The sequence below is a fragment of the Colius striatus genome, chromosome 4 (genome assembly GCF_028858725.1).
Source record: "Colius striatus isolate bColStr4 chromosome 4, bColStr4.1.hap1, whole genome shotgun sequence".
Classification (NCBI taxonomy): Eukaryota; Metazoa; Chordata; class Aves; order Coliiformes; family Coliidae; genus Colius; species Colius striatus.
The window spans coordinates 1550239-1572612 of record NC_084762.1 but is presented as its reverse complement, the minus strand read 5'-3'; the positions used below and the strand labels follow the sequence as shown (position 1 = coordinate 1572612).

At 36.5% G+C, this 22374-nt stretch overlaps 1 protein-coding gene across 2 annotated transcripts in view; it reads left to right on the top strand.

Annotated features, from left to right (window-relative positions):
• Positions 1-20893, top strand: part of RECK (reversion inducing cysteine rich protein with kazal motifs) — a 68015-nt gene extending 47122 nt beyond the window's left edge. For both annotated transcript variants that reach the window (XM_061995234.1, XM_061995235.1), the window contains 2 exons: positions 19493-19648; positions 19745-20893. In XM_061995234.1, the coding sequence (XP_061851218.1) occupies positions 19493-19648; positions 19745-19960 (372 nt within the window). In that variant the 3' untranslated portion in view covers positions 19961-20893. The remainder of the gene's footprint in view (positions 1-19492; positions 19649-19744) is intronic.
• Positions 20894-22374: the final 1481 nt, after the last annotated feature.

Here is a 22374-nt window from a genome sequence, read left to right as displayed (position 1 = left end):
CTTCTTTCTTCTTTGTTGCTCCTCTTTCTCTTTCTCTTGTTGCTCCTCTTTCTCTTTCTCTTTTTGCTCCCCTTTCTCTTTCTCTTCTTGCTCCCCTTTCTCTTTCTCTTCTTGGTCCTCTTTCTATTTCCATTCTTGCTCTTCTTTCTATTTCTCTTATTGCTCTTCTTTCTGTTTCCATTATTGCTCTTCTTTCTGTTTCCATTATTGCTCTTCTTTCTGTTTCCATTATTGCTCTTCTTTCTGTTTCCATTATTGCTCTTCTTTCTGTTTCCATTATTGCTCTTCTTTCTGTTTCCATTATTGCTCTTCTTTCTGTTTCCATTATTGCTCTTCTTTCTGTTTCCATTATTGCTCTTCTTTCTGTTTCCATTATTGCTCTTCTTTCTGTTTCCATTATTGCTCTTCTTTCTGTTTCCATTATTGCTCTTCTTTCTGTTTCCATTATTGCTCTTCTTTCTGTTTCCATTCTTCCTCTTCTTTCTGTTTCCATTATTGCTCTTCTTTCTGTTTCCATTATTGCTCTTCTTTCTGTTTCCATTATTGCTCTTCTTTCTGTTTCCATTATTGCTCTTCTTTCTTCCTTATTCTTCTTCTTTGTCTTTCTCTTATTGCTCTTATTTCTTCCTTATTGCTCTTCTTTGTCTTTCTCTTATTGCTCTTCTTTCTTCCTTATTGCTCTTCTTTCTATTTCCATTATTGCTCTTCTTTCTATTTCCATTATTGCTCTTCTTTCTATTTCCATTATTGCTCTTCTTTCTATTTCCATTATTGCTCTTCTTTCTATTTCCATTATTGCTCTTCTTTCTATTTCCATTATTGCTCTTCTTTCTATTTCCATTATTGCTCTTCTTTCTTCCTTATTGCTCTTTTTTCTATTTCTCTTGTTGCTCTTCTTTCTTCCTTATTGTCCTTCTTTCTCTTTCTCTTGTTGCTCTTCTTTCTTCCTTATTGCTCTTTTTTCTATTTCTCTTGTTGCTCTTCTTTCTTCTTTGTTGCTCCTCTTTCTCTTTCTCTTGTTGCTCCTCTTTCTCTTTCTCTTGTTGCTCCTCTTTCTCTTTCTCTTGTTGCTCCTCTTTCTCTTTCTCTTGTTGCTCCTCTTTCTCTTTCTCTTGTTGCTCCTCTTTCTCTTTCTCTTGTTGCTCCTCTTTCTCTTTCTCTTGTTGCTCCTCTTTCTCTTTCTCTTGTTGCTCCTCTTTCTCTTTCCATTATTGCTCTTCTTTCTATTTCTCTTATTGCTCTTCTTTCTGTTTCCATTATTGCTCTTCTTTCTGTTTCCATTATTGCTCTTCTTTCTGTTTCCATTATTGCTCTTCTTTCTGTTTCCATTATTGCTCTTCTTTCTTCCTTATTCTTATTCTTTGTCTTTCTCTTATTGCTCTTTTCTTCCTTATTGCTCTTCTTTCTATTTCCATTATTGCTCTTCTTTCTATTTCCATTATTGCTCTTCTTTCTTCCTTATTGCTCTTTTTTCTATTTCTCTTGTTGCTCTTCTTTCTATTTCTCTTGTTGCTCTTCTTTCTTCCTTATTGTTCTTCTTTCTCTTCTTGCTCTTCTTTCTTCCTTATTGCTCTTTTTTCTATTTCTCTTGTTGCTCTTCTTTCTTCTTTTTTGCTCCTCTTTCTCTCTCTTGTTGCTCCTCTTTCTCTCTCTTGTTGCTCCTCTTTCTCTCTCTTGTTGCTCCTCTTTCTCTCTCTTGTTGCTCCTCTTTCTCTTTCTCTTGTTGCTCCTCTTTCTCTTTCTCTTCTTGCTCCTCTTTCTCTTTCTCTTCTTGCTCCTCTTTCTCTTTCTCTTCTTGCTCCTCTTTCTCTTTCTCTTCTTGCTCCTCTTTCTCTTTCTCTTCTTGCTCCTCTTTCTCTTTCTCTTCTTGCTCCTCTTTCTCTTTCTCTTCTTGCTCCTCTTTCTCTTGTTGCTCCCCTTTCTCTTTCTCTTGTTGCTCCCCTTTCTCTTTCTCTTGTTGCTCCCCTTTCTCTTTCTCTTGTTGCTCCCCTTTCTCTTTCTCTTGTTGCTCCCCTTTCTCTTTCTCTTGTTGCTCCCCTTTCTCTTTCTCTTGTTGCTCCTCTTTCTATTTCCATTCTTGCTCTTCTTTCTATTTCTCTTATTGCTCTTCTTTCTATTTCTCTTATTGCTCTTCTTTCTATTGCTCTTATTGCTCTTCTTTCTATTTCTCTTATTGCTCTTCTTTCTGTTTCCATTATTGCTCTTCTTTCTATTTCCATTATTGCTCTTCTTTCTGTTTCCATTATTGCTCTTCTTTCTGTTTCCATTATTGCTCTTCTTTCTGTTTCCATTATTGCTCTTCTTTCTGTTTCCATTATTGCTCTTCTCTCTATTTCTCTTATTGCTCTTCTCTCTATTTCTCTTATTGCTCTTCTCTCTATTTCTCTTATTGCTCTTCTTTCTATTTCTCTTATTGCTCTTCTTTCTATTTCTCTTATTGCTCTTCTTTCTATTTCTCTTATTGCTCTTCTTTCTATTTCTCTTATTGCTCTTCTTTCTATGTCTCTTATTGCTCTTCTTTCTATTTCTCTTATTGCTCTTCTTTCTATGTCTCTTATTGCTCTTCTTTCTATGTCTCTTATTGCTCTTCTTTCTATTTCTCTTATTGCTCTTCTTTCTATTTCTCTTATTGCTCGTCTTTCAGTTTCCATTATTGCTCGTCTTTCAGTTTCCATTATTGCTCTTCTTTCTTCCTTATTGCTCTTCTTTCTTCCTTATTCTTCTTCTTTGTCTTTCTCTTATTGCTCTTCTTTCTTCCTTATTGCTCTTCTTTCTTCCTTATTGCTCTTTTTTCTATTTCTCTTGTTGCTCTTCATGTTGCTCTTATTGCTCTTCTTTCTATTTCTCTTGTTGCTCTTCTTTCTATTTCTCTTGTTGCTCTTCTTTCTTCCTTATTTCTCTTTTTTCTATTTCTCTTGTTGCTCTTCTTTCTTCTTTTTTGCTTCTCTTTCTCTTTCTCTTGTTGCTCCTCTTTCTCTTTCTCTTGTTGCTCCCCTTTCTCTTTCTCTTGTTGCTCCCCTTTCTCTTTCTCTTGTTGCTCCCCTTTCTCTTTCTCTTGTTGCTCCCCTTTCTCTTTCTCTTGTTGCTCCCCTTTCTCTTTCTCTTGTTGCTCCCCTTTCTCTTTCTCTTGTTGCTCCCCTTTCTCTTTCTCTTGTTGCTCCCCTTTCTCTTTCTCTTGTTGCTCCTCGTTCTCTTTCTCTTGTTGCTCCTCGTTCTCTTTCTCTTGTTGCTCTTCTTTCTATTTCCATTCTTGCTCTTCTTTCTATTTCTCTTATTGCTCTTCTTTCTATTTCTCTTATTGCTCTTCTTTCTATTTCTCTTATTGCTCTTCTTTCTATTTCTCTTATTGCTCTTCTTTCTATTTCTCTTATTGCTCTTCTTTCTATTTCTCTTATTGCTCTTCTTTCTATTTCCATTCTTGCTCTTCTTTCTATTTCCATTCTTGCTCTTCTTTCTATTTCCATTCTTGCTCTTCTTTCTATTTCCATTCTTGCTCTTCTTTCTATTTCCATTCTTCCTCTTCTTTCTATTTCCATTCTTCCTCTTCTTTCTATTTCTCTTATTGCTCTTCTTTCTGTTTCCATTATTGCTCTTCTTTCTGTTTCCATTATTGCTCTTCTTTCTGTTTCCATTATTGCTCTTCTTTCTGTTTCCATTATTGCTCTTCTTTCTGTTTCCATTATTGCTCTTCTTTCTTCCTTATTGCTTTTCTTTCTGTTTCCATTATTGCTCTTCTTTCTGTTTCCATTATTGCTCTTCTTTCTGTTTCCATTATTGCTCTTCTTTCTGTTTCCATTATTGCTCTTCTTTCTGTTTCCATTATTGCTCTTCTTTCTATTTCTCCTATTGCTCTTCTTTCTATTTCTCCTATTGCTCTTCTTTCTTCCTTATTCTTCTTCTTTCTATTTCCATTATTGCTCTTCTTTCTATTTCCATTATTGCTCTTCTTTCTATTTCCATTATTGCTCTTCTTTCTATTTCCATTATTGCTCTTCTTTCTTCCTTATTGCTCTTCTTTCTATTTCCATTATTGCTCTTCTTTCTATTTCCATTCTTCCTCTTCTTTCTATTTCTCTTATTGCTCTTCTTTCTGTTTCCATTCTTCCTCTTCTTTCTATTTCTCTTATTGCTCTTCTTTCTGTTTCCATTATTGCTCTTCTTTCAATTTCCATTATTGCTCTTCTTTCTGTTTCCATTATTGCTCTTCTTTCTTCCTTATTGCTTTTCTTTCTGTTTCCATTATTGCTCTTCTTTCTGTTTCCATTATTGCTCTTCTTTCTGTTTCCATTATTGCTCTTCTTTCTGTTTCCATTATTGCTCTTCTTTCTGTTTCCATTATTGCTCTTCTTTCTGTTTCCATTATTGCTCTTCTTTCTGTTTCCATTATTGCTCTTCTTTCTGTTTCCATTATTGCTCTTCTTTCTGTTTCCATTATTGCTCTTCTTTCTGTTTCCATTATTGCTCTTCTTTCTGTTTCCATTATTGCTCTTCTTTCTGTTTCCATTATTGCTCTTCTTTCTGTTTCCATTATTGCTCTTCTTTCTGTTTCCATTATTGCTCTTCTTTCTGTTTCCATTATTGCTCTTCTTTCTGTTTCCATTATTGCTCTTTTTTCTATTTCTCTTGTTGCTCTTCTTTCTTCTTTTTTGCTCCTCTTTCTCTTTCTCTTGTTGCTCCTCTTTGTCCTTCTCTTGTTGCTCCTCTTTCTCCTTCTCTTGTTGCTCCTCTTTCTCCTTCTCTTGTTGCTCCTCTTTCTCCTTCTCTTGTTGCTCCTCTTTCTCTTTCTCTTGTTGCTCCTCTTTCTCTTTCTCTTGTTGCTCCTCTTTCTATTTCTCTTGTTGCTCTTCTTTCTTCCTTATTGCTCTTTTTTCTATTTCTCTTGTTGCTCTTCTTTCTTCTTTGTTGCTCCTCTTTCTCTTTCTCTTTTTGCTCCTCTTTCTCTTTCTCTTTTTGCTCCTCTTTCTCTTTCTCTTCTTGGTCCTCTTTCTATTTCCATTCTTGCCCTTCTTTCTATTTCTCTTATTGCTCTTCTTTCTGTTTCCATTATTGCTCTTCTTTCTGTTTCCATTATTGCTCTTCTTTCTGTTTCCATTATTGCTCTTCTTTCTGTTTCCATTATTGCTCTTCTTTCTGTTTCCATTATTGCTCTTCTTTCTGTTTCCATTATTGCTCTTCTTTCTGTTTCTCCTATTGCTCTTCTTTCTGTTTCTCCTATTGCTCTTCTTTCTGTTTCTCCTATTGCTCTTCTTTCTGTTTCTCCTATTGCTCTTCTTTCTTCCTTATTCTTCTTCTTTGTCTTTCTCTTATTGCTCTTATTTCTTCCTTATTGCTCTTCTTTGTCTTTCTCTTATTGCTCTTCTATCTTCCTTATTGCTCTTCTTTCTATTTCCATTATTGCTCTTCTTTCTATTTCCATTATTGCTCTTCTTTCTATTTCCATTATTGCTCTTCTTTCTATTTCCATTATTGCTCTTCTTTCTTCCTTATTGCTCTTTTTTCTATTTCTCTTGTTGCTCTTCTTTCTTCCTTATTGTCCTTCTTTCTCTTTCTCTTGTTGCTCTTCTATCTTCCTTATTGCTCTTTTTTCTATTTCTCTTGTTGCTCTTCTTTCTTCTTTTTTGCTCCTCTTTCTCTTTCTCTTGTTGCTCTTCTTTCTCCTTCTCTTGTTGCTCCTCTTTCTCCTTCTCTTGTTGCTCCTCTTTCTCTTTCTCTTGTTGCTCCTCTTTCTCTTTCTCTTGTTGCTCCTCTTTCTCTTTCTCTTGTTGCTCCTCTTTCTCTTTCTCTTGTTGCTCTTCTTTCTTCTTTGTTGCTCCTCTTTCTCTTTCTTTTGTTGCTCCTCTTTCTCTTTTTGCTCCTCTTTCTCTTTCTCTTCTTCCTCCCCTTTCTCTTTCTCTTCTTGCTCCCCTTTCTCTTTCTCTTCTTGCTCCTCTTTCTCTTTCTCTTCTTGCTCCTCTTTCTATTTCCATTCTTGCTCTTCTTTCTATTTCTCTTATTGCTCTTCTTTCTATTTCTCTTATTGCTCTTCTTTCTATTTCTCTTATTGCTCTTCTTTCTATTTCTCTTATTGCTCTTCTTTCTATTTCCATTATTGCTCTTCTTTCTATTTCCATTATTGCTCTTCTTTCTATTTCCATTATTGCTCTTCTATTTCTCTTATTGCTCTTCTATTTCTCTTATTGCTCTTCTTTCTATTTCTCTTATTGCTCTTCTTTCTATTTCCATTATTGCTCTTCTTTCTATTTCTCTTATTGCTCTTCTTTCTATTTCCATTATTGCTCTTCTTTCTATTTCCATTATTGCTCTTCTTTCTATTTCCATTATTGCTCTTCTTTCTATTTCTCTTATTGCTCTTCTTTCTATTTCCATTATTGCTCTTCTTTCTTCCTTATTGCTCTTCTTTCTATTTCCATTATTGCTCTTCTTTCTTCCTTATTGCTCTTCTTTCTATTTCCATTATTGCTCTTCTTTCTATTTCTCTTATTGCTCTTCTTTCTATTTCTCTTATTACTCTTCTTTCTTCCTTATTCTTCTTATTTGTCTTTCTCTTATTGCTCTTCTTTCTTCCTTATTGCTCTTCTTTCTATTTCTCTTGTTTCTCCTCTTTCTATTTCTCTTGTTGCTCCTCTTTCTATTTCTCTTGTTGCTCTCCTTTCTTCCTTATTGCTCTTCTTTCTATTTCCATTATTGCTCTTCTTTCTATTTCCATTATTGCTCTTCTTTCTATTTCCATTATTGCTCTTCTTTCTATTTCCATTATTGCTCTTCTTTCTATTTCCATTATTGCTCTTCTTTCTATTTCCATTATTGCTCTTCTTTCTATTTCCATTATTGCTCTTCTTTCTATTTCCATTATTGCTCTTCTTTCTATTTCCATTATTGCTCTTCTTTCTATTTCCATTATTGCTCTTCTTTCTATTTCCATTATTGCTCTTCTTTCTTCCTTGTTCTTCTTCTTTCTATTTCTCTTCTTGCTCTTCTTTCTTTTTCTCTTGTTGCTCTTCTTTCTTCCTTATTGCTCTTCTTTCTATTTCTCTTGTTGCTCTTTTCTTCCTTATTGTTCTTCTTTCTCTTTCTCTTGTTGCTCTTCTTTCTTCTTTTCTGCTCCTCTTTCTCTTTCTCTTGTTGCTCCCCTTTCTCTTTCTCTTGTTGCTCCTCGTTCTCTTTCTCTTGTTGCTCCTCGTTCTCTTTCTCTTGTTGCTCTTCTTTCTATTTCCATTCTTGCTCTTCTTTCTATTTCCATTCTTGCTCTTCTTTCTATTTCCATTCTTGCTCTTCTTTCTATTTCCATTCTTGCTCTTCTTTCTGTTTCCATTCTTGCTCTTCTTTCTGTTTCCATTCTTGCTCTTCTTTCTGTTTCCATTCTTGCTCTTCTTTCTGTTTCCATTCTTGCTCTTCTTTCTGTTTCCATTCTTGCTCTTCTTTCTGTTTCCATTCTTGCTCTTCTTTGTTTCCATTCTTGCTCTTCTTTGTTTCCATTATTGCTCTTCTTTTTGTTTCCATTATTGCTCTTCTTTCTTCCTTATTGCTCTTTTTTCTATTTCTCTTGTTGCTCTTATTTCTTCTTTTTTGCTCCTCTTTCTCTTTCTCTTGTTGCTCCTCTTTCGCTTTCTCTTTTTGCTCCTCTTTCTCTTTCTCTTTTTGCTCCTCTTTCTCTTTCTCTTTTTGCTCCTCTTTCTCTTTCTCTTCTTGCTCCCCTTTCTCTTTCTCTTCTTGCTCCCCTTTCTCTTTCTCTTGTTGCTCCTCGTTCTCTTTCTCTTGTTGCTCTTCTTTCTATTTCCATTCTTGCTCTTCTTTCTATTTCTCTTATTGCTCTTCTTTCTGTTTCCATTCTTGCTCTTCTTTCTATTTCTCTTTTTGCTCTTCTTTCTATTTCCATTCTTGCTCTTCTTTCTATTTCCATTCTTGCTCTTCTTTCTATTTCTCTTATTGCTCTTCTTTCTGTTTCCATTATTGCTCTTCTTTCTGTTTCCATTATTGCTCTTCTTTCTATTTCTCTTATTGCTCTTCTTTCTATTTCTCTTATTGCTCTTCTTTCTATTTCTCTTATTGCTCTTCTTTCTATTTCTCTTATTGCTCTTCTTTCTATTTCTCTTATTGCTCTTCTTTCTGTTTCCATTATTGCTCTTCTTTCTATTTCTATTATTGCTCTTCTTTCTATTTGTCTTATTGCTCTTCTTTCTATTTCCATTATTGCTCTTCTTTCTATTTCCATTATTGCTCTTCTTTCTGTTTCCGTTATTGCTCTTCTTTCTGTTTCCGTTATTGCTCTTCTTTCTGTTTCTCTTATTGCTCTTCTTTCTGTTTCTCTTATTGCTCTTCTTTCTTCCTTATTGCTCTTCTTTCTATTTCTCTTATTGCTCTTCTTCCTGTTTCCATTATTGCTCTTCTTTGTTTCCATTATTGCTCTTCTTTGTTTCCATTATTGCTCTTCTTTGTTTCCATTATTGCTCTTCTTTCTGTTTCCATTCTTGCTCTTCTTTCTGTTTCCATTCTTGCTCTTCTTTCTGTTTCCATTCTTGCTCTTCTTTCTATTTCCATTCTTGCTCTTCTTTCTATTTCCATTCTTGCTCTTCTTTCTATTTCCATTCTTGCTCTTCTTTCTATTTCCATTCTTGCTCTTCTTTCTATTTCCATTCTTGCTCTTCTTTCTATTTCCATTCTTGCTCTTCTTTCTATTTCTCTTATTGGTCTTCTTTCTATTTCTCTTATTGGTCTTCTTTCTATTTCTCTTATTGGTCTTCTTTCTATTTCTCTTATTGCTCTTCTTTCTATTTCTCTTATTGCTCTTCTTTCTATTTCTCTTATTGCTCTTCTTTCTTCCTTATTGCTCTTCTTTCTATTCTTTCTATTTCTGTTATTGCTCTTCTTTCATTTTCCGTTATTGCTCTTCTTTCTGTTTCCGTTATTGCTCTTCTTTCTGTTTCCGTTATTGCTCTTCTTTCTTCCTTATTGCTCTTCTTTCTATTTCTCTTATTGCTCTTCTTTCTATTTCTCTTATTGCTCTTCTTTCTATTTCTCTTATTGCTCTTCTTTCTATTTCTCTTATTGCTCTTCTTTCTTCCTTATTGCTCTTCTTTCTATTTCTCTTATTGCTCTTCTTCCTGTTTCCATTATTGCTCTTCTTTCTGTTTCCATTATTGCTCTTCTTTCTGTTTCCATTATTGCTCTTCTTTCTGTTTCCATTATTGCTCTTCTTTCTGTTTCCATTATTGCTCTTCTTTGTTTCCATTATTGCTCTTCTTTGTTTCCATTATGGCTCTTCTTTCTGTTTCCATTATTGCTCTTCTTTCTATTTCTCTTATTGCTCTTCTTTCTATTTCTCTTATTGCTCTTCTTTCTATTTCTCTTATTGCTCTTCTTTCTATTTCTCTTATTGCTCTTCTTTCTATTTCCATTCTTGCTCTTCTTTCTATTTCCATTCTTGCTCTTCTTTCTGTTTCCATTCTTGCTCTTCTTTCTATTTCCATTCTTGCTCTTCTTTCTATTTCCATTCTTGCTCTTCTTTCTATTTCCATTCTTGCTCTTCTTTCTATTTCTCTTATTGCTCTTCTTTCTGTTTCCATTATTGCTCTTCTTTCTATTTCCATTATTGCTCTTCTTTCTATTTCTCTTATTGGTCTTCTTTCTATTTCCATTATTGCTCTTCTTTCTTCCTTATTGCTCCTCTTTCTCTTTCTCTTGTTGCTCTTCTTTCTTCTTTTTTGCTCCTCTTTCTCTTTCTCTTCTTGCTCCCCTTTCTCTTTCTCTTGTTGCTCCTCTTTGTATTTCCATTCTTGCTCTTCTTTCTGTTTCCATTCTTGCTCTTCTTTCTATTTCCATTCTTGCTCTTCTCTCTGTTTCCATTCTTGCTCTTCTCTCTGTTTCCATTCTTGCTCTTCTCTCTGTTTCCATTCTTGCTCTTCTCTCTGTTTCCATTCTTGCTCTTCTCTCTGTTTCCATTCTTGCTCTTCTTTCTGTTTCCATTCTTGCTCTTCTTTCTGTTTCCATTCTTGCTCTTCTTTCTGTTTCCATTCTTGCTCTTCTTTCTTCCTTATTCTTCTTCTTTCTTCCTTATTGCTCTTTTTTCTATTTCTCTTGTTGCTCTTCTTTCTTCATTTTTGCTCCTCTTTCTCTTTCTCTTGTTGCTCCTCTTTCTCTTTCTCTTGTTGCTCCTCTTTCTCTTTCTCTTGTTGCTCCTCTTTCTCTTTCTCTTGTTGCTCCTCTTTCTCTTTCTCTTGTTGCTCCTCTTTCTCTTTCTCTTGTTGCTCCTCTTTCTATTTCCATTCTTGCTCTTCTTTCTATTTCCATTATTGCTCTTCTTTCTTCCTTATTCTTCTTCTTTGTCTTTCTCTTATTGCTCTTCTTTCTTCCTTATTGCTCTTCTTTCTATTTCTCTTATTGCTCTTCTTTCTATTTCCATTCTTGCTCTTCTTTCTATTTCTCTTATTGCTCTTCTTTCTTCCTTATTGCTCTTCTTTCTATTTCTCTTATTGCTCTTCTTTCTATTTCTGTTATTGCTCTTCTTTCTGTTTCCATTATTGCTCTTCTTTCTGTTTCCATTATTGCTCTTCTTTCTATTTCTCCTATTGCTCTTCTTTCTATTTCTCTTATTGCTCTTCTTTCTATTTCTCCTATTGCTCTTCTTTCTATTTCTGTTATTGCTCTTCTTTCTTTCTTATTCTTCTTCTTTGTCTTTCTCTTATTGCTCTTCTTTCTTCCTTATTGCTCTTCTTTCTTTTTCCATTCTTGCTCTTCTTTCTATTTCCATTATTGCTCTTCTTTCTATTTCCATTATTGCTCTTCTTTCTTCCTTATTGCTCTTTTTTCTATTTCTCTTGTTGCTCTTCTTTCTTCTTTTTTGCTCCTCTTTCTCTTTCTCTTGTTGCTCCTCTTTCTCTTTCTCTTGTTGCTCCTCTTTCTCTTTCTCTTGTTGCTCCTCTCTCTTTCTCTTGTTGCTCCTCTTTCTCTTGTTGCTCCTCTTTCTCTTTCTCTTGTTGCTCTTCTTTCTTCTTTTTTGCTCCTCTTTCTCTTTCTCTTCTTACTCCCCTTTCTCTTTCTCTTCTTGCTCCCCTTTCTCTTTCTCTTCTTGCTCCCCTTTCTCTTTCTCTTCTTGCTCCCCTTTCTCTTTCTCTTCTTGCTCCCCTTTCTCTTTCTCTTGTTGCTCCTCTTTCTATTTCCATTCTTGCTCTTCTTTCTATTTCCATTCTTGCTCTTCTTTCTATTTCCATTCTTGCTCTTCTTTCTATTTCCATTCTTGCTCTTCTTTCTATTTCCATTCTTGCTCTTCTTTCTATTTCTCTTATTGCTCTTCTTTCTATTTCCATTATTGCTCTTCTTTCTTCCTTATTGCTCTTCTTTCTATTTCCATTATTGCTCTTCTTTCTATTTCCATTATTGCTCTTCTTTCTATTTCTCTTATTGCTCTTCTTTCTATTTCTCTTATTGCTCTTCTTTCTTCCTTATTCTTCTTCTTTGTCTTTCTCTTATTGCTCTTCTTTCTATTTCCATTCTTGCTCTTCTTTCTATTTCTCTTAGTGCTCTTCTTTCTATTTCTCTTATTGCTCTTCTTTCTATTTCTCTTATTGCTCTTCTTTCTATTTCTCTTATTGCTCTTCTTTCTTCCTTATTGCTCTTCTTTCTATTTCTCTTATTGCTCTTCTTTCTATTTCTCTTATTGCTCTTCTTTCTGTTTCCATTATTGCTCTTCTTTCTGTTTCCATTATTGCTCTTCTTTCTGTTTCCATTATTGCTCTTCTTTCTGTTTCCATTATTGCTCTTCTTTGTTTCCATTATTGCTCTTCTTTGTTTCCATTATTGCTCTTCTTTGTTTCCATTATTGCTCTTGTTTCTGTTTCCGTTATTGCTCTTCTTTCTATTTCCCTTATTGCTCTTCTTTCTTCCTTATTGCTCTTTTTTCTATTTCTCTTGTTGCTCTTCTTTCTTCATTTTTGCTCCTCTTTCTGTTTCTCTTGTTGCTCCTCTTTCTCTTTCTCTTGTTGCTCCTCTTTCTCTTGTTGCTCCCCTTTCTCTTTCTCTTGTTGCTCCTCTTTCTCTTGTTGCTCCCCTTTCTCTTTCTCTTGTTGCTCCTCGTTCTCTTTCTCTTGTTGCTCTTCTTTCTATTTCCATTCTTGCTCTTCTTTCTATTTCCATTGTTGCTCTTCTTTCTATTTCCATTGTTGCTCTTCTTTCTATTTCCATTCTTGCTCTTCTTTCTATTTCCATTATTGCTCTTCTTTCTATTTCCATTATTGCTCTTCTTTCTATTTCCATTATTGCTCTTCTTTCTATTTCCATTATTGCTCTTCTTTCTATTTCCATTATTGCTCTTCTGTCTTCCTTATTGCTCTTCTTTCTATTTCTCTTATTGCTCTTCTTTCTATTTCTCTTATTGCTCTTCTTTCTATTTCCATTCTTGCTCTTCTTTCTATTTCTCTTATTGCTCTTCTTTCTATTTCTCTTATTGCTCTTCTTTCTTCCTTATTGCTCTTCTTTCTATTTCTCTTATTGCTCTTCTTTCTATTTCTGTTATTGCTCTTCTTTCTATTTCCGTTATGGCTCTTCTTTCTGTTTCCATTATTGCTCTTCTTTCTATTTCTCATATTGCTCTTCTTTCTATTTCTCCTATTGCTCTTCTTTCTATTTCTCCTATTGCTCTTCTTTCTATTTCTCCTATTGCTCTTCTTTCTATTTCTCTTATTGCTCTTCTTTCTTCCTTATTCTTCTTCTTTGTCTTTCTCTTATTGCTCTTCTTTCTTCCTTATTGCTCTTCTTTCTATTTCCATTATTGCTCTTCTTTCTATTTCCATTATTGCTCTTCTTTCTATTTCCATTATTGCTCTTCTTTCTATTTCCATTATTGCTCTTCTTTCTTCCTTATTGCTCTTCTTTCTCTTTCTCTTGTTGCTCTTCTTTCTCTTTCTCTTGTTGCTCTTCTTTCTTCTTTTTTGCTCCTCTTTCTCTTTCTCTTGTTGCTCCTCTTTCTCTTTCTCTTCTTGCTCCCCTTTCTCTTTCTCTTCTTGCTCCTCTTTCTCTTTCTCTTATTACTCTTCTTTCTATTTCCATTCTTGCTCTTCTTTCTATTTCCATTCTTGCTCTTCTTTCTATTTCCATTCTTGCTCTTCTTTCTATTTCCATTCTTGCTCTTCTTTCTATTTCCATTCTTGCTCTTCTTTCTATTTCCATTCTTGCTCTTCTTTCTATTTCTCTTATTGCTCTTCTTTCTGTTTCCATTATTGCTCTTCTTTCTATTTCTCTTATTGCTCTTCTTTCTATTTCTCCTATTGCTCTTCTTTCTTCCTTATTCTTCTTCTTTGTCTTTCTCTTATTGCTCTTCTTTCTTCCTTATTTCTCTTCTTTCTATTTCCATTATTGCTCTTCTTTCTATTTCCATTATTGCTCTTCTTTCTATTTCCATTATTGCTCTTCTTTCTATTTCCATTATTGCTCTTCTTTCTATTTCCATTATTGCTCTTCTTTCTATTTCCATTATTGCTCTTCTTTCTATTTCCATTATTGCTCTTCTGTCTTCCTTATTGCTCTTCTTTCTATTTCTCTTATTGCTCTTCTTTCTATTTCTCTTATTGCTCTTCTTTCTATTTCCATTCTTGCTCTTCTTTCTATTTCTTATTGCTCTTCTTTCTTCCTTATTGCTCTTCTTTCTATTTCTCTTATTGCTCTTCTTTCTATTTCTCTTATTGCTCTTCTTTCTATTTCTGTTATTGCTCTTCTTTCTGTTTCCATTATTGCTCTTCTTTCTATTTCTCATATTGCTCTTCTTTCTATTTCTCCTATTGCTCTTCTTTCTATTTCTCCTATTGCTCTTCTTTCTATTTCTCCTATTGCTCTTCTTTCTATTTCTCTTATTGCTCTTCTTTCTTCCTTATTCTTCTTCTTTGTCTTTCTCTTATTGCTCTTCTTTCTTCCTTATTGCTCTTCTTTCTATTTCCATTATTGCTCTTCTTTCTATTTCCATTATTGCTCTTCTTTCTATTTCCATTATTGCTCTTCTTTCTTCCTTATTGCTCTTCTTTCTCTTTCTCTTGTTGCTCTTCTTTCTCTTTCTCTTGTTGCTCTTCTTTCTTCTTTTTTGCTCCTCTTTCTCTTTCTCTTGTTGCTCCTCTTTCTCTTTCTCTTCTTGCTCCCCTTTCTCTTTCTCTTCTTGCTCCTCTTTCTCTTTCTCTTATTACTCTTCTTTCTATTTCCATTCTTGCTCTTCTTTCTATTTCCATTCTTGCTCTTCTTTCTATTTCCATTCTTGCTCTTCTTTCTATTTCCATTCTTGCTCTTCTTTCTATTTCCATTCTTGCTCTTCTTTCTATTTCCATTCTTGCTCTTCTTTCTATTTCCATTCTTGCTCTTCTTTCTATTTCCATTCTTGCTCTTCTTTCTATTTCCATTCTTGCTCTTCTTTCTATTTCCATTCTTGCTCTTCTTTCTATTTCTCTTATTGCTCTTCTTTCTGTTTCCATTATTGCTCTTCTTTCTATTTCTCTTATTGCTCTTCTTTCTATTTCTCCTATTGCTCTTCTTTCTTCCTTATTCTTCTTCTTTGTCTTTCTCTTATTGCTCTTCTTTCTTCCTTATTTCTCTTCTTTCTTCCTTATTGCTCTTCTTTCTATTTCCATTATTGCTCTTCTTTCTATTTCCATTATTGCTCTTCTTTCTATTTCCATTATTGCTCTTCTTTCTATTTCCATTATTGCTCTTCTTTCTATTTCCATTATTGCTCTTCTTTCTATTTCCATTATTGCTCTTCTTTCTATTTCCATTATTGCTCTTTTTTCTATTTCCATTATTGCTCTTCTTTCTTCTTTTTTTGCTCCTCTTTCTCTTTCTCTTGTTGCTCCTCTTTCTCTTTCTCTTGTTGCTCCTCTTTCTCTTTCTCTTGTTGCTCCCCTTTCTCTTTCTCTTGTTGCTCCCCTTTCTATTTCCATTCTTGCTCTTCTTTCTATTTCCATTCTTGCTCTTCTTTCTATTTCCATTCTTGCTCTTCTTTCTATTTCCATTCTTGCTCTTCTTTCTATTTCCATTCTTGCTCTTCTTTCTATTTCCATTCTTGCTCTTCTTTCTATTTCCATTCTTGCTCTTCTTTCTATTTCCATTCTTGCTCTTCTTTCTATTTCCATTCTTGCTCTACTTTCTATTTCCATTCTTGCTCTTCTTTCTATTTCCATTCTTGCTCTTCTTTCTATTTCCATTCTTGCTCTTCTTTCTATTTCCATTCTTGCTCTTCTTTCTTCCTTATTCTTCTTCTTTGTCTTTCTCTTATTGCTCTTCTTTCTTCCTTATTGCTCTTCTTTCTATTTCTCTTATTGCTCTTCTTTCTATTTCCATTCTTGCTCTTCTTTCTATTTCTCTTATTGCTCTTCTTTCTTTCTTATTCTTCTTCTTTGTCTTTCTCTTATTGCTCTTCTTTCTGTTTCCATTATTGCTCTTCTTTCTATTTCTCTTATTGCTCTTCTTTCTATTTCTCTTATTGCTCTTCTTTCTTTCTTATTCTTCTTCTTTGTCTTTCTCTTATTGCTCTTCTTTCTATTTCCATTCTTGCTCTTCTTTCTATTTCTCTTATTGCTCTTCTTTCTATTTCCATTCTTGCTCTTCTTTCTATTTCTCTTATTGCTCTTCTTTCTATTTCTCTTATTGCTCTTCTTTCTATTTCTCTTATTGCTCTTCTTTCTATTTCTCTTATTGCTCTTCTTTCTATTTCTCTTATTGCTCTTCTTTCTATTTCTTTTATTGCTCTTCTTTCTTCCTTATTGCTCTTCTTTCTTTTTCCATTATTGCTCTTCTTTCTTTTTCCATTATTGCTCTTCTTTCTATTTCCATTATTGCTCTTTTTTCTATTTCTCTTGTTGCTCTTCTTTCTTCTTTTTTGCTCCTCTTTCTCTTTCTCTTGTTGCTCCTCTTTCTCTTTCTCTTGTTGCTCCTCTTTCTCTCTCTTGTTGCTCCTCTTTCTCTTTCTCTTGTTCCTCCTCTTTCTCTTTCTCTTGTTGCTCCTCTTTCTCTTTCTCTTGTTGCTCCTCTTTCTCTTTCTCTTGTTGCTCCTCTTTCTCTTTCTCTTGTTGCTCCTCTTTCTCTTTCTCTTGTTGCTCCTCTTTCTCTTGTTGCTCCTCTTTCTCTTTCTCTTGTTGCTCCTCTTTCTCTTTCTCTTGTTGCTCTTCTTTCTTCTTTTTTGCTCCTCTTTCTCTTTCTCTTGTTGCTCCTCTTTCTCTCTCTTCTTGCTCCCCTTTCTTTCTCTTCTTGCTCCCCTTTCTTTCTCTTCTTGCTCCCCTTTCTTTCTCTTCTTGCTCCCCTTTCTCTTTCTCTTGTTGCTCCTCTTTCTCTTTCTCTTGTTGCTCCTCTTTGTCTTTCTCTTGTTGCTCCTCTTTGTCTTTCTCTTGTTGCTCCTCTTTCTATTTCCATTCTTGCTCTTCTTTCTATTTCCATTCTTGCTCTTCTTTCTATTTCCATTCTTGCTCTTCTTTCTATTTCTCTTATTGCTCTTTTCTTCCTTATTGCTCTTCTTTCTATTTCTCTTATTGCTCTTCTTTCTATTTCTCTTATTGCTCTTCTTTCTATTTCTCTTATTGCTCTTCTTTCTATTTCTCTTATTGCTCTTCTTTCTATTTCTCTTATTGCTCTTCTTTCTATTTCTCTTATTGCTCTTCTTTCTATTTCCATTATTGCTCTTCTTTCTATTTCCATTATTGCTCTTCTTTCTATTTCCATTATTGCTCTTCTTTCTATTTCCATTATTGCTCTTCTTTCTTCCTTATTGCTCTTCTTTCTTCCTTATTGCTATTCTTTCTATTTCCATTATTGCTCTTCTTTCTATTTCTCTTATTGCTCTTCTTTCTATTTCTCTTATTGCTCTTCTTTCTTCCTTATTCTTCTTCTTTGTCTCTCTTATTGCTCTTTTTTCTTCCTTATTGCTCTTCTTTCTACTTCTCTTGTTGCTCCTCTTTCTATTTCCCTTGTTGCTCTTCTTTCTATTTCCCTTGTTGCTCTTCTTTCTATTTCCCTTGTTGCTCTTCTTTCTATTTCCCTTGTTGCTCTTCTTTCTATTTCCCTTGTTGCTCTTCTTTCTATTTCCCTTGTTGCTCTTCTTTCTATTTCCCTTGTTGCTCTTCTTTCTATTTCCCTTGTTGCTCTTCTTTCTATTTCCCTTGTTGCTCTTCTTTCTATTTCCCTTGTTGCTCTTCTTTCTATTTCCCTTGTTGCTCTTCTTTCTATTTCCCTTGTTGCTCTTCTTTCTATTTCCCTTGTTGCTCTTCTTTCTATTTCCCTTGTTGCTCTTCTTTCTATTTCCCTTGTTGCTCTTCTTTCTATTTCCCTTGTTGCTCTTCTATTTCTCTTGTTGCTTTTCTTTCTATTTCTCTTGTTGCTTTTCTTTCTATTTCTCTTGTTGCTCTTCTTTCTTCCTTATTGCTCTTCTTTCTTCCTTATTGCTCTTCTTTCTTCCTTATTGCTCTTCTTTCTTCCTTATTGCTCTTCTTTCTGTTTCTCTTATTGCTCTTCTTTCTTCCTTATTGCTCTTCTTTCTCTTCTTTCTGCCTTATTGCCCTTCTATCTTCCTTGTTGCTCTTCTTTCTATTTCTCTTATTGCTCTTCTTTATTTCTCTTGTTGCTCTTCTTGCTCTCTATCGCTCTTCTCTATTGCTCTTCTTTTTCTCTTCTTACTCTCTTCTTTCTCTTTTGCTCCTCTTTCTTTCTCTGTTGCTCTATTGCTCTTCTTTCTCTCTTATTGCTCTTATTTCTCCATTTCTCTTCCTTCTATTTCTTTTCATTCTCTCTTTCTCCTCTTGCTCCTCTTGCTCCATTGCTCTTCTTTCGCTATTGCTCTTTTCCCTTATTGCTCTTCTTTCTTCCTTATTGCTCTTCACTCTATTTCTCTTATTTCTCTTCTTTCTTGCTGTATTGCTCTATTTCTCTTCTTTTGATTTCTCTTGTTGCTCTTCTTTTGATTTCTCTTGTTGCTCTTCTTTCTTCTTTGTTGCCCTTCTTTCTATTTCTCTATTGCTCTTCTTTCTCTATTTCTTCCTATTTTTCTTCATTCTCTTTCTCTCTTCTTTCTCTTCTCTTTCTTATTTCTCTTGTCATGTCCAACATCATGACTGCACCTGCTTACCCTGCATTTCACCCTCTCACCAACTCACTTTTATACCACCTACATGAAATACTCCACTCTATGCAATACTCCAGTCTATGCTCCACTACAGCTAGACACCTCAGACAAAACATACTCAGACCTCCTGAGCCTGACACATCAAACTTCATTTCCAACACATTGCTGCTGCATCTTTTACTCCCTATTCCTGTCACACATCATAAAGTACATTTGGCACCATTACATTCAGTATTATTATCTTATACAGATATAGATATATACTCTAATATGGGGTGAATGGATGTAGTCTATGATACTCACACACCCTCTGTAACATCCTGCATCAGTTCTGTAGTTAATGTCACTGAGATGATCTACTATATTAGCTAGTGTATGTTTCAGTATATTAAGCACTGTTCTTTGTAGAAAATGTTTCTGGCCTAGCCTTTTTCGTATGAACAATCCAGCTAGAGGCAGTAGAATGAAACCAGCACCTGGTCCCTAACAGCCATCTGCTGCACAGACTGCATTGTACAACATGAAAAAGGGCAGCCCAACTCCAAAACCAACATCTTAAAAACTCTTTGTTACTTATCAACAAGCATCTCTTACAGTTCCAGTCAAATCTCCTGACAAAAGTAAAGGAGACTGAACCACAAAATAATTACAGGAGGCTTCAATCCCCTTTGTTTCTACCCTTTCATAAAGAGCAAGTATCATTAAGCCTAGGATAGAGACAACTGGCAAAGCTGCACACTTGATTGTTCTCCTGCTGCCAGACTGTTGTAGGTTGGTGGGTGCCACAACAGCCCCTGAGCACAAGCTCCAGAATGTTTCAAGGTCATTAAATATTCAAGAAATCTGAGACAACAGTAGCACTTCTCAAGTCCTACAGAGCCATAAACAAAACTTGTTCAACTCACACACCTTAGAAGTCTTTCTTGACACTAACACCAGGCAGATGCCTTTGACCATATCTACACTACAGCACTCTCTGCACACTGCTCACTCTTTCACTGGCTCCACTAAATCCCTTCAGCCAACAAAGGACATTTGCCTCACTGAACATCTGCCACAATCTGAAAATTACTGTTAGACACCTCCATCACCTTCAGAACACTCCACTAGGCTCTTCACACTAGATGCTTCCAAGTGCAGCTGTTACCTGAATCAGCCTGTATGCATAACATTCACCTTTGCAGTTTACTCTGGCAGTTGGGATTCCTGATTACACATCTCTGAATACTGAACACTGTATCAACACCAGCTCTGCTTTCCTTCCTCCATTCACAATCCTCACATCATTTACAGGGACGTAAGAACCGAGACGCATTTCCTGGCCTGACATCAAGTGCCGACACCCGAACGGGAGAAGTGCCATTTGGCATCACACCACATCATGCTCAGAGTCTGTTCCTTTTCTTGCAGGTAACCAACAAGAAGCCCATCACAGTGCTGGAGATCCTGGAGAAGCTGCGGCTGCACATCTCGGTGCCGCAGTGTGACGTCTTTGGGTACCTGAGCATCGAGTCCGAGATCGTCATCCTCATCATTCCTGTGGATCACAACCCCAAACCCCTGCAGGTACCCTGTGCTGGAGTTCTTTTCCTGGCAGATTTGCCCTGGCATTTCACATGGCTGGAAGAGAAATAACCCCCTCATTCTTTTCCCCTCCTGTAGATTGAAGCCTGCAATAAAGAAGCAGAAAAGATCGAGTCCCTGATCAACTCCGACAGCCCCACGCTGGCGTCGCACGTGCCGCTGTCGGCTCTGATCGCGTCTCGAGTGCAAGTGTCCTTCAGCATTTCCTCTCCCTCTGTCACAGTGGTGCCTGTGCTGCACTCCCTCATCATCAGCCTTCTCTCCACCGTGGCAGCATGCCTGTGCTCTGCCTAACTGCTCTGATCCCATGAAGGACCTGCAGAGCCACCATAGCTGTCCCCGTGTGATGGACTCGGGCCTGAACTTCTCCATGAAGGACTGAAAGTATTGGGAATCATGTGAAAAGGTGATTCTTCATTCCTACCCAGGTGACTGTTTCAGCACCACGAAGACCATTTTCCCTTGGTCCTGGAAACACAAAGATGCTCGAGCCAGCTCTGCCGTGCTGGAGCTCCTGTGAAGGAATCGCAGAGGGGTGTTTCCAGCACCGAACCAAGGGAAGAGGGTCTTGTATAACCTCTGCTAAACACCAGCTTTGGAAGAAACAAATTGCTGCTACTTAATTACCTTACCAAAAAATGTTAAAGAGTTTATCCTCATGTAAATACACTTTCCTGTTTTAATGATGAAGAAAACTAAGTCGGCCTGGGCCTGTTTCAGCAGACATCTCGACTCGGACTAGTGAAGGGCTGCGGGACGCTGGGCTCACTGCCTGTAAAATGACAATCAAGCCCTGGACTGGGACCTGACTTCAGTGAAGAAAGAAGTTCTCCTAGAGCCTTGTACATTTCAGAATCTTGTACTGGATGCAAAGTTATAAAGAATCTCAGTATCTCTTATTTAAGTGCCATTTAAAATATTGCAGTATTTGCATGTTATCTAATGAAGTTTATACTTTAAATGTTTTATACAAACTATGTTTTATTACTTATTGTATTTTATGCACCTGACCTTTAGCCTACATGAAGTATTTTATATCAGTATTACAATAGCCAACTTGGGAAGTATAGAGAGAGACACCTTACTCGTGCCAAAATGCTGACCTGGGAAAGAAAGCACTGAAAAACTGCTGGAACGTGTGTGACGTTGGCATAGCCTGGCTGTAGCAATTGTTCTCTGCTCAGTCCTTTACCTGCTAAAGTATTAAAGCTTTCTATTTTAATAAAACACTGTGTCATGTGTCCTTGGATTCTTCACTGGATTGTGCAGCACAGCCTCTGCCTTCCCTGTCTCAAATCAACACTTCAAAGTACATGCAGTTACATACACTCCTGACTCACAGCACAAGGTTTCCAGATTAAGTACATTTCTGGGGACTGGGATTTACCAAACCTGTCAGCTGCCTGTAAGTTATGCCATGACTCAATTAACTACAGAAGAACTACTTTGGGTAAGGTTACCCTCATCCTCAGTTTTGCTTTGGCCTCCAGCCAGAAGCCCTCACAGATGTTCAGGACAGGACTGTGCCCTCTTTCCACCTGAACTTCACCACTCCACCTCCTCCAAAGCAAACTGAGTGATGGTGCAAGCCAACAGAGTGGGTGTGATGAATTCTATGACCTCTGTCATTTCAGGCCTCAAGTTAGATATTATAAGTGCAGTGTATATATAGAGTTTCTGAGTACTTCTGGTAGACAAGTACAGATGTGGGTGATCTTTGGAAGACCCCCTGCCAAAGAACTCCAGGAAGCCTCATGCACATCATGCCAGCCCACACACAAAACCACTTGCTGAATACCTTGATTCTCTGTTTCTGAAGTTCCTTCTGTGGCATCTTTAGGAACTTGGACTCAGGAGTATAAGCAAAGCACTGGGGAAGCTTTGTGAATTGGAATGGCTTTAGATCACCTCCCCAGACACTGCAAGGCAGGTGACTCGATGAATTCCTTGTTCTTTCCCAATCAGAGGCAGCTCTTCTCCCTGCCAGGGAGCCTGGTGGCTTGCTCAGCATTTAGCTGAAGCACTCTGCTGCCTACTAAGATGAAAGCATTTATAAGCATCTTTGAGAGAAGATGTGTGTCTATACACACACATATTTGTGCACCACACTGCAAAAACTAGTTAAGAGCTTAAAAGTATCCCTTCTGAGGAACAGAACGTGTAGGTAGGGGGGTTTTACATCTGCAAAGATTTTCTTCAATCACAGATAATACCACAAGAAGTTGCCTCAGCTTTCACCTACAAAAGGCAGACTTTAAGCCCAGAGAGTCTTTAATTCACTGGTGAGTGTGCAGCACTTGCTAGAAAAGAGAGGAGGGTTGAAGGGGTTGCATTCTATTTGTAAGAGATCTTGTGGGTCCTGTTACAAGCCCTGAGCATCCAGCATCCCAAGTGAATGATCAGGCAGTGAGGTGGATTGGCAACTGGTTAAAGGGCAGAAGGCAGAGAGTTGTGATCAGTGGGGCAGGGTTTAGCTGAGGCCTGTGTCTGGCAGTCCCCCAGGGGCCGCTGAAGGGACCAGGACTGTGCAATCTGTTCATTAATGACCTTGCCAGTCAGCGGGATCTCGACCAGCTGGAGAGCTGGGCACAGAGGAACCTCCTGAGGTTCAACAGGACAAGGGCAGAGTCCTGCAGCTGGGAAGGAACAACCCCCTGCACCAGCACAGGCTGGGGGTGACCTGCTGGAGAGCAGCTCCAGGAGAGAGA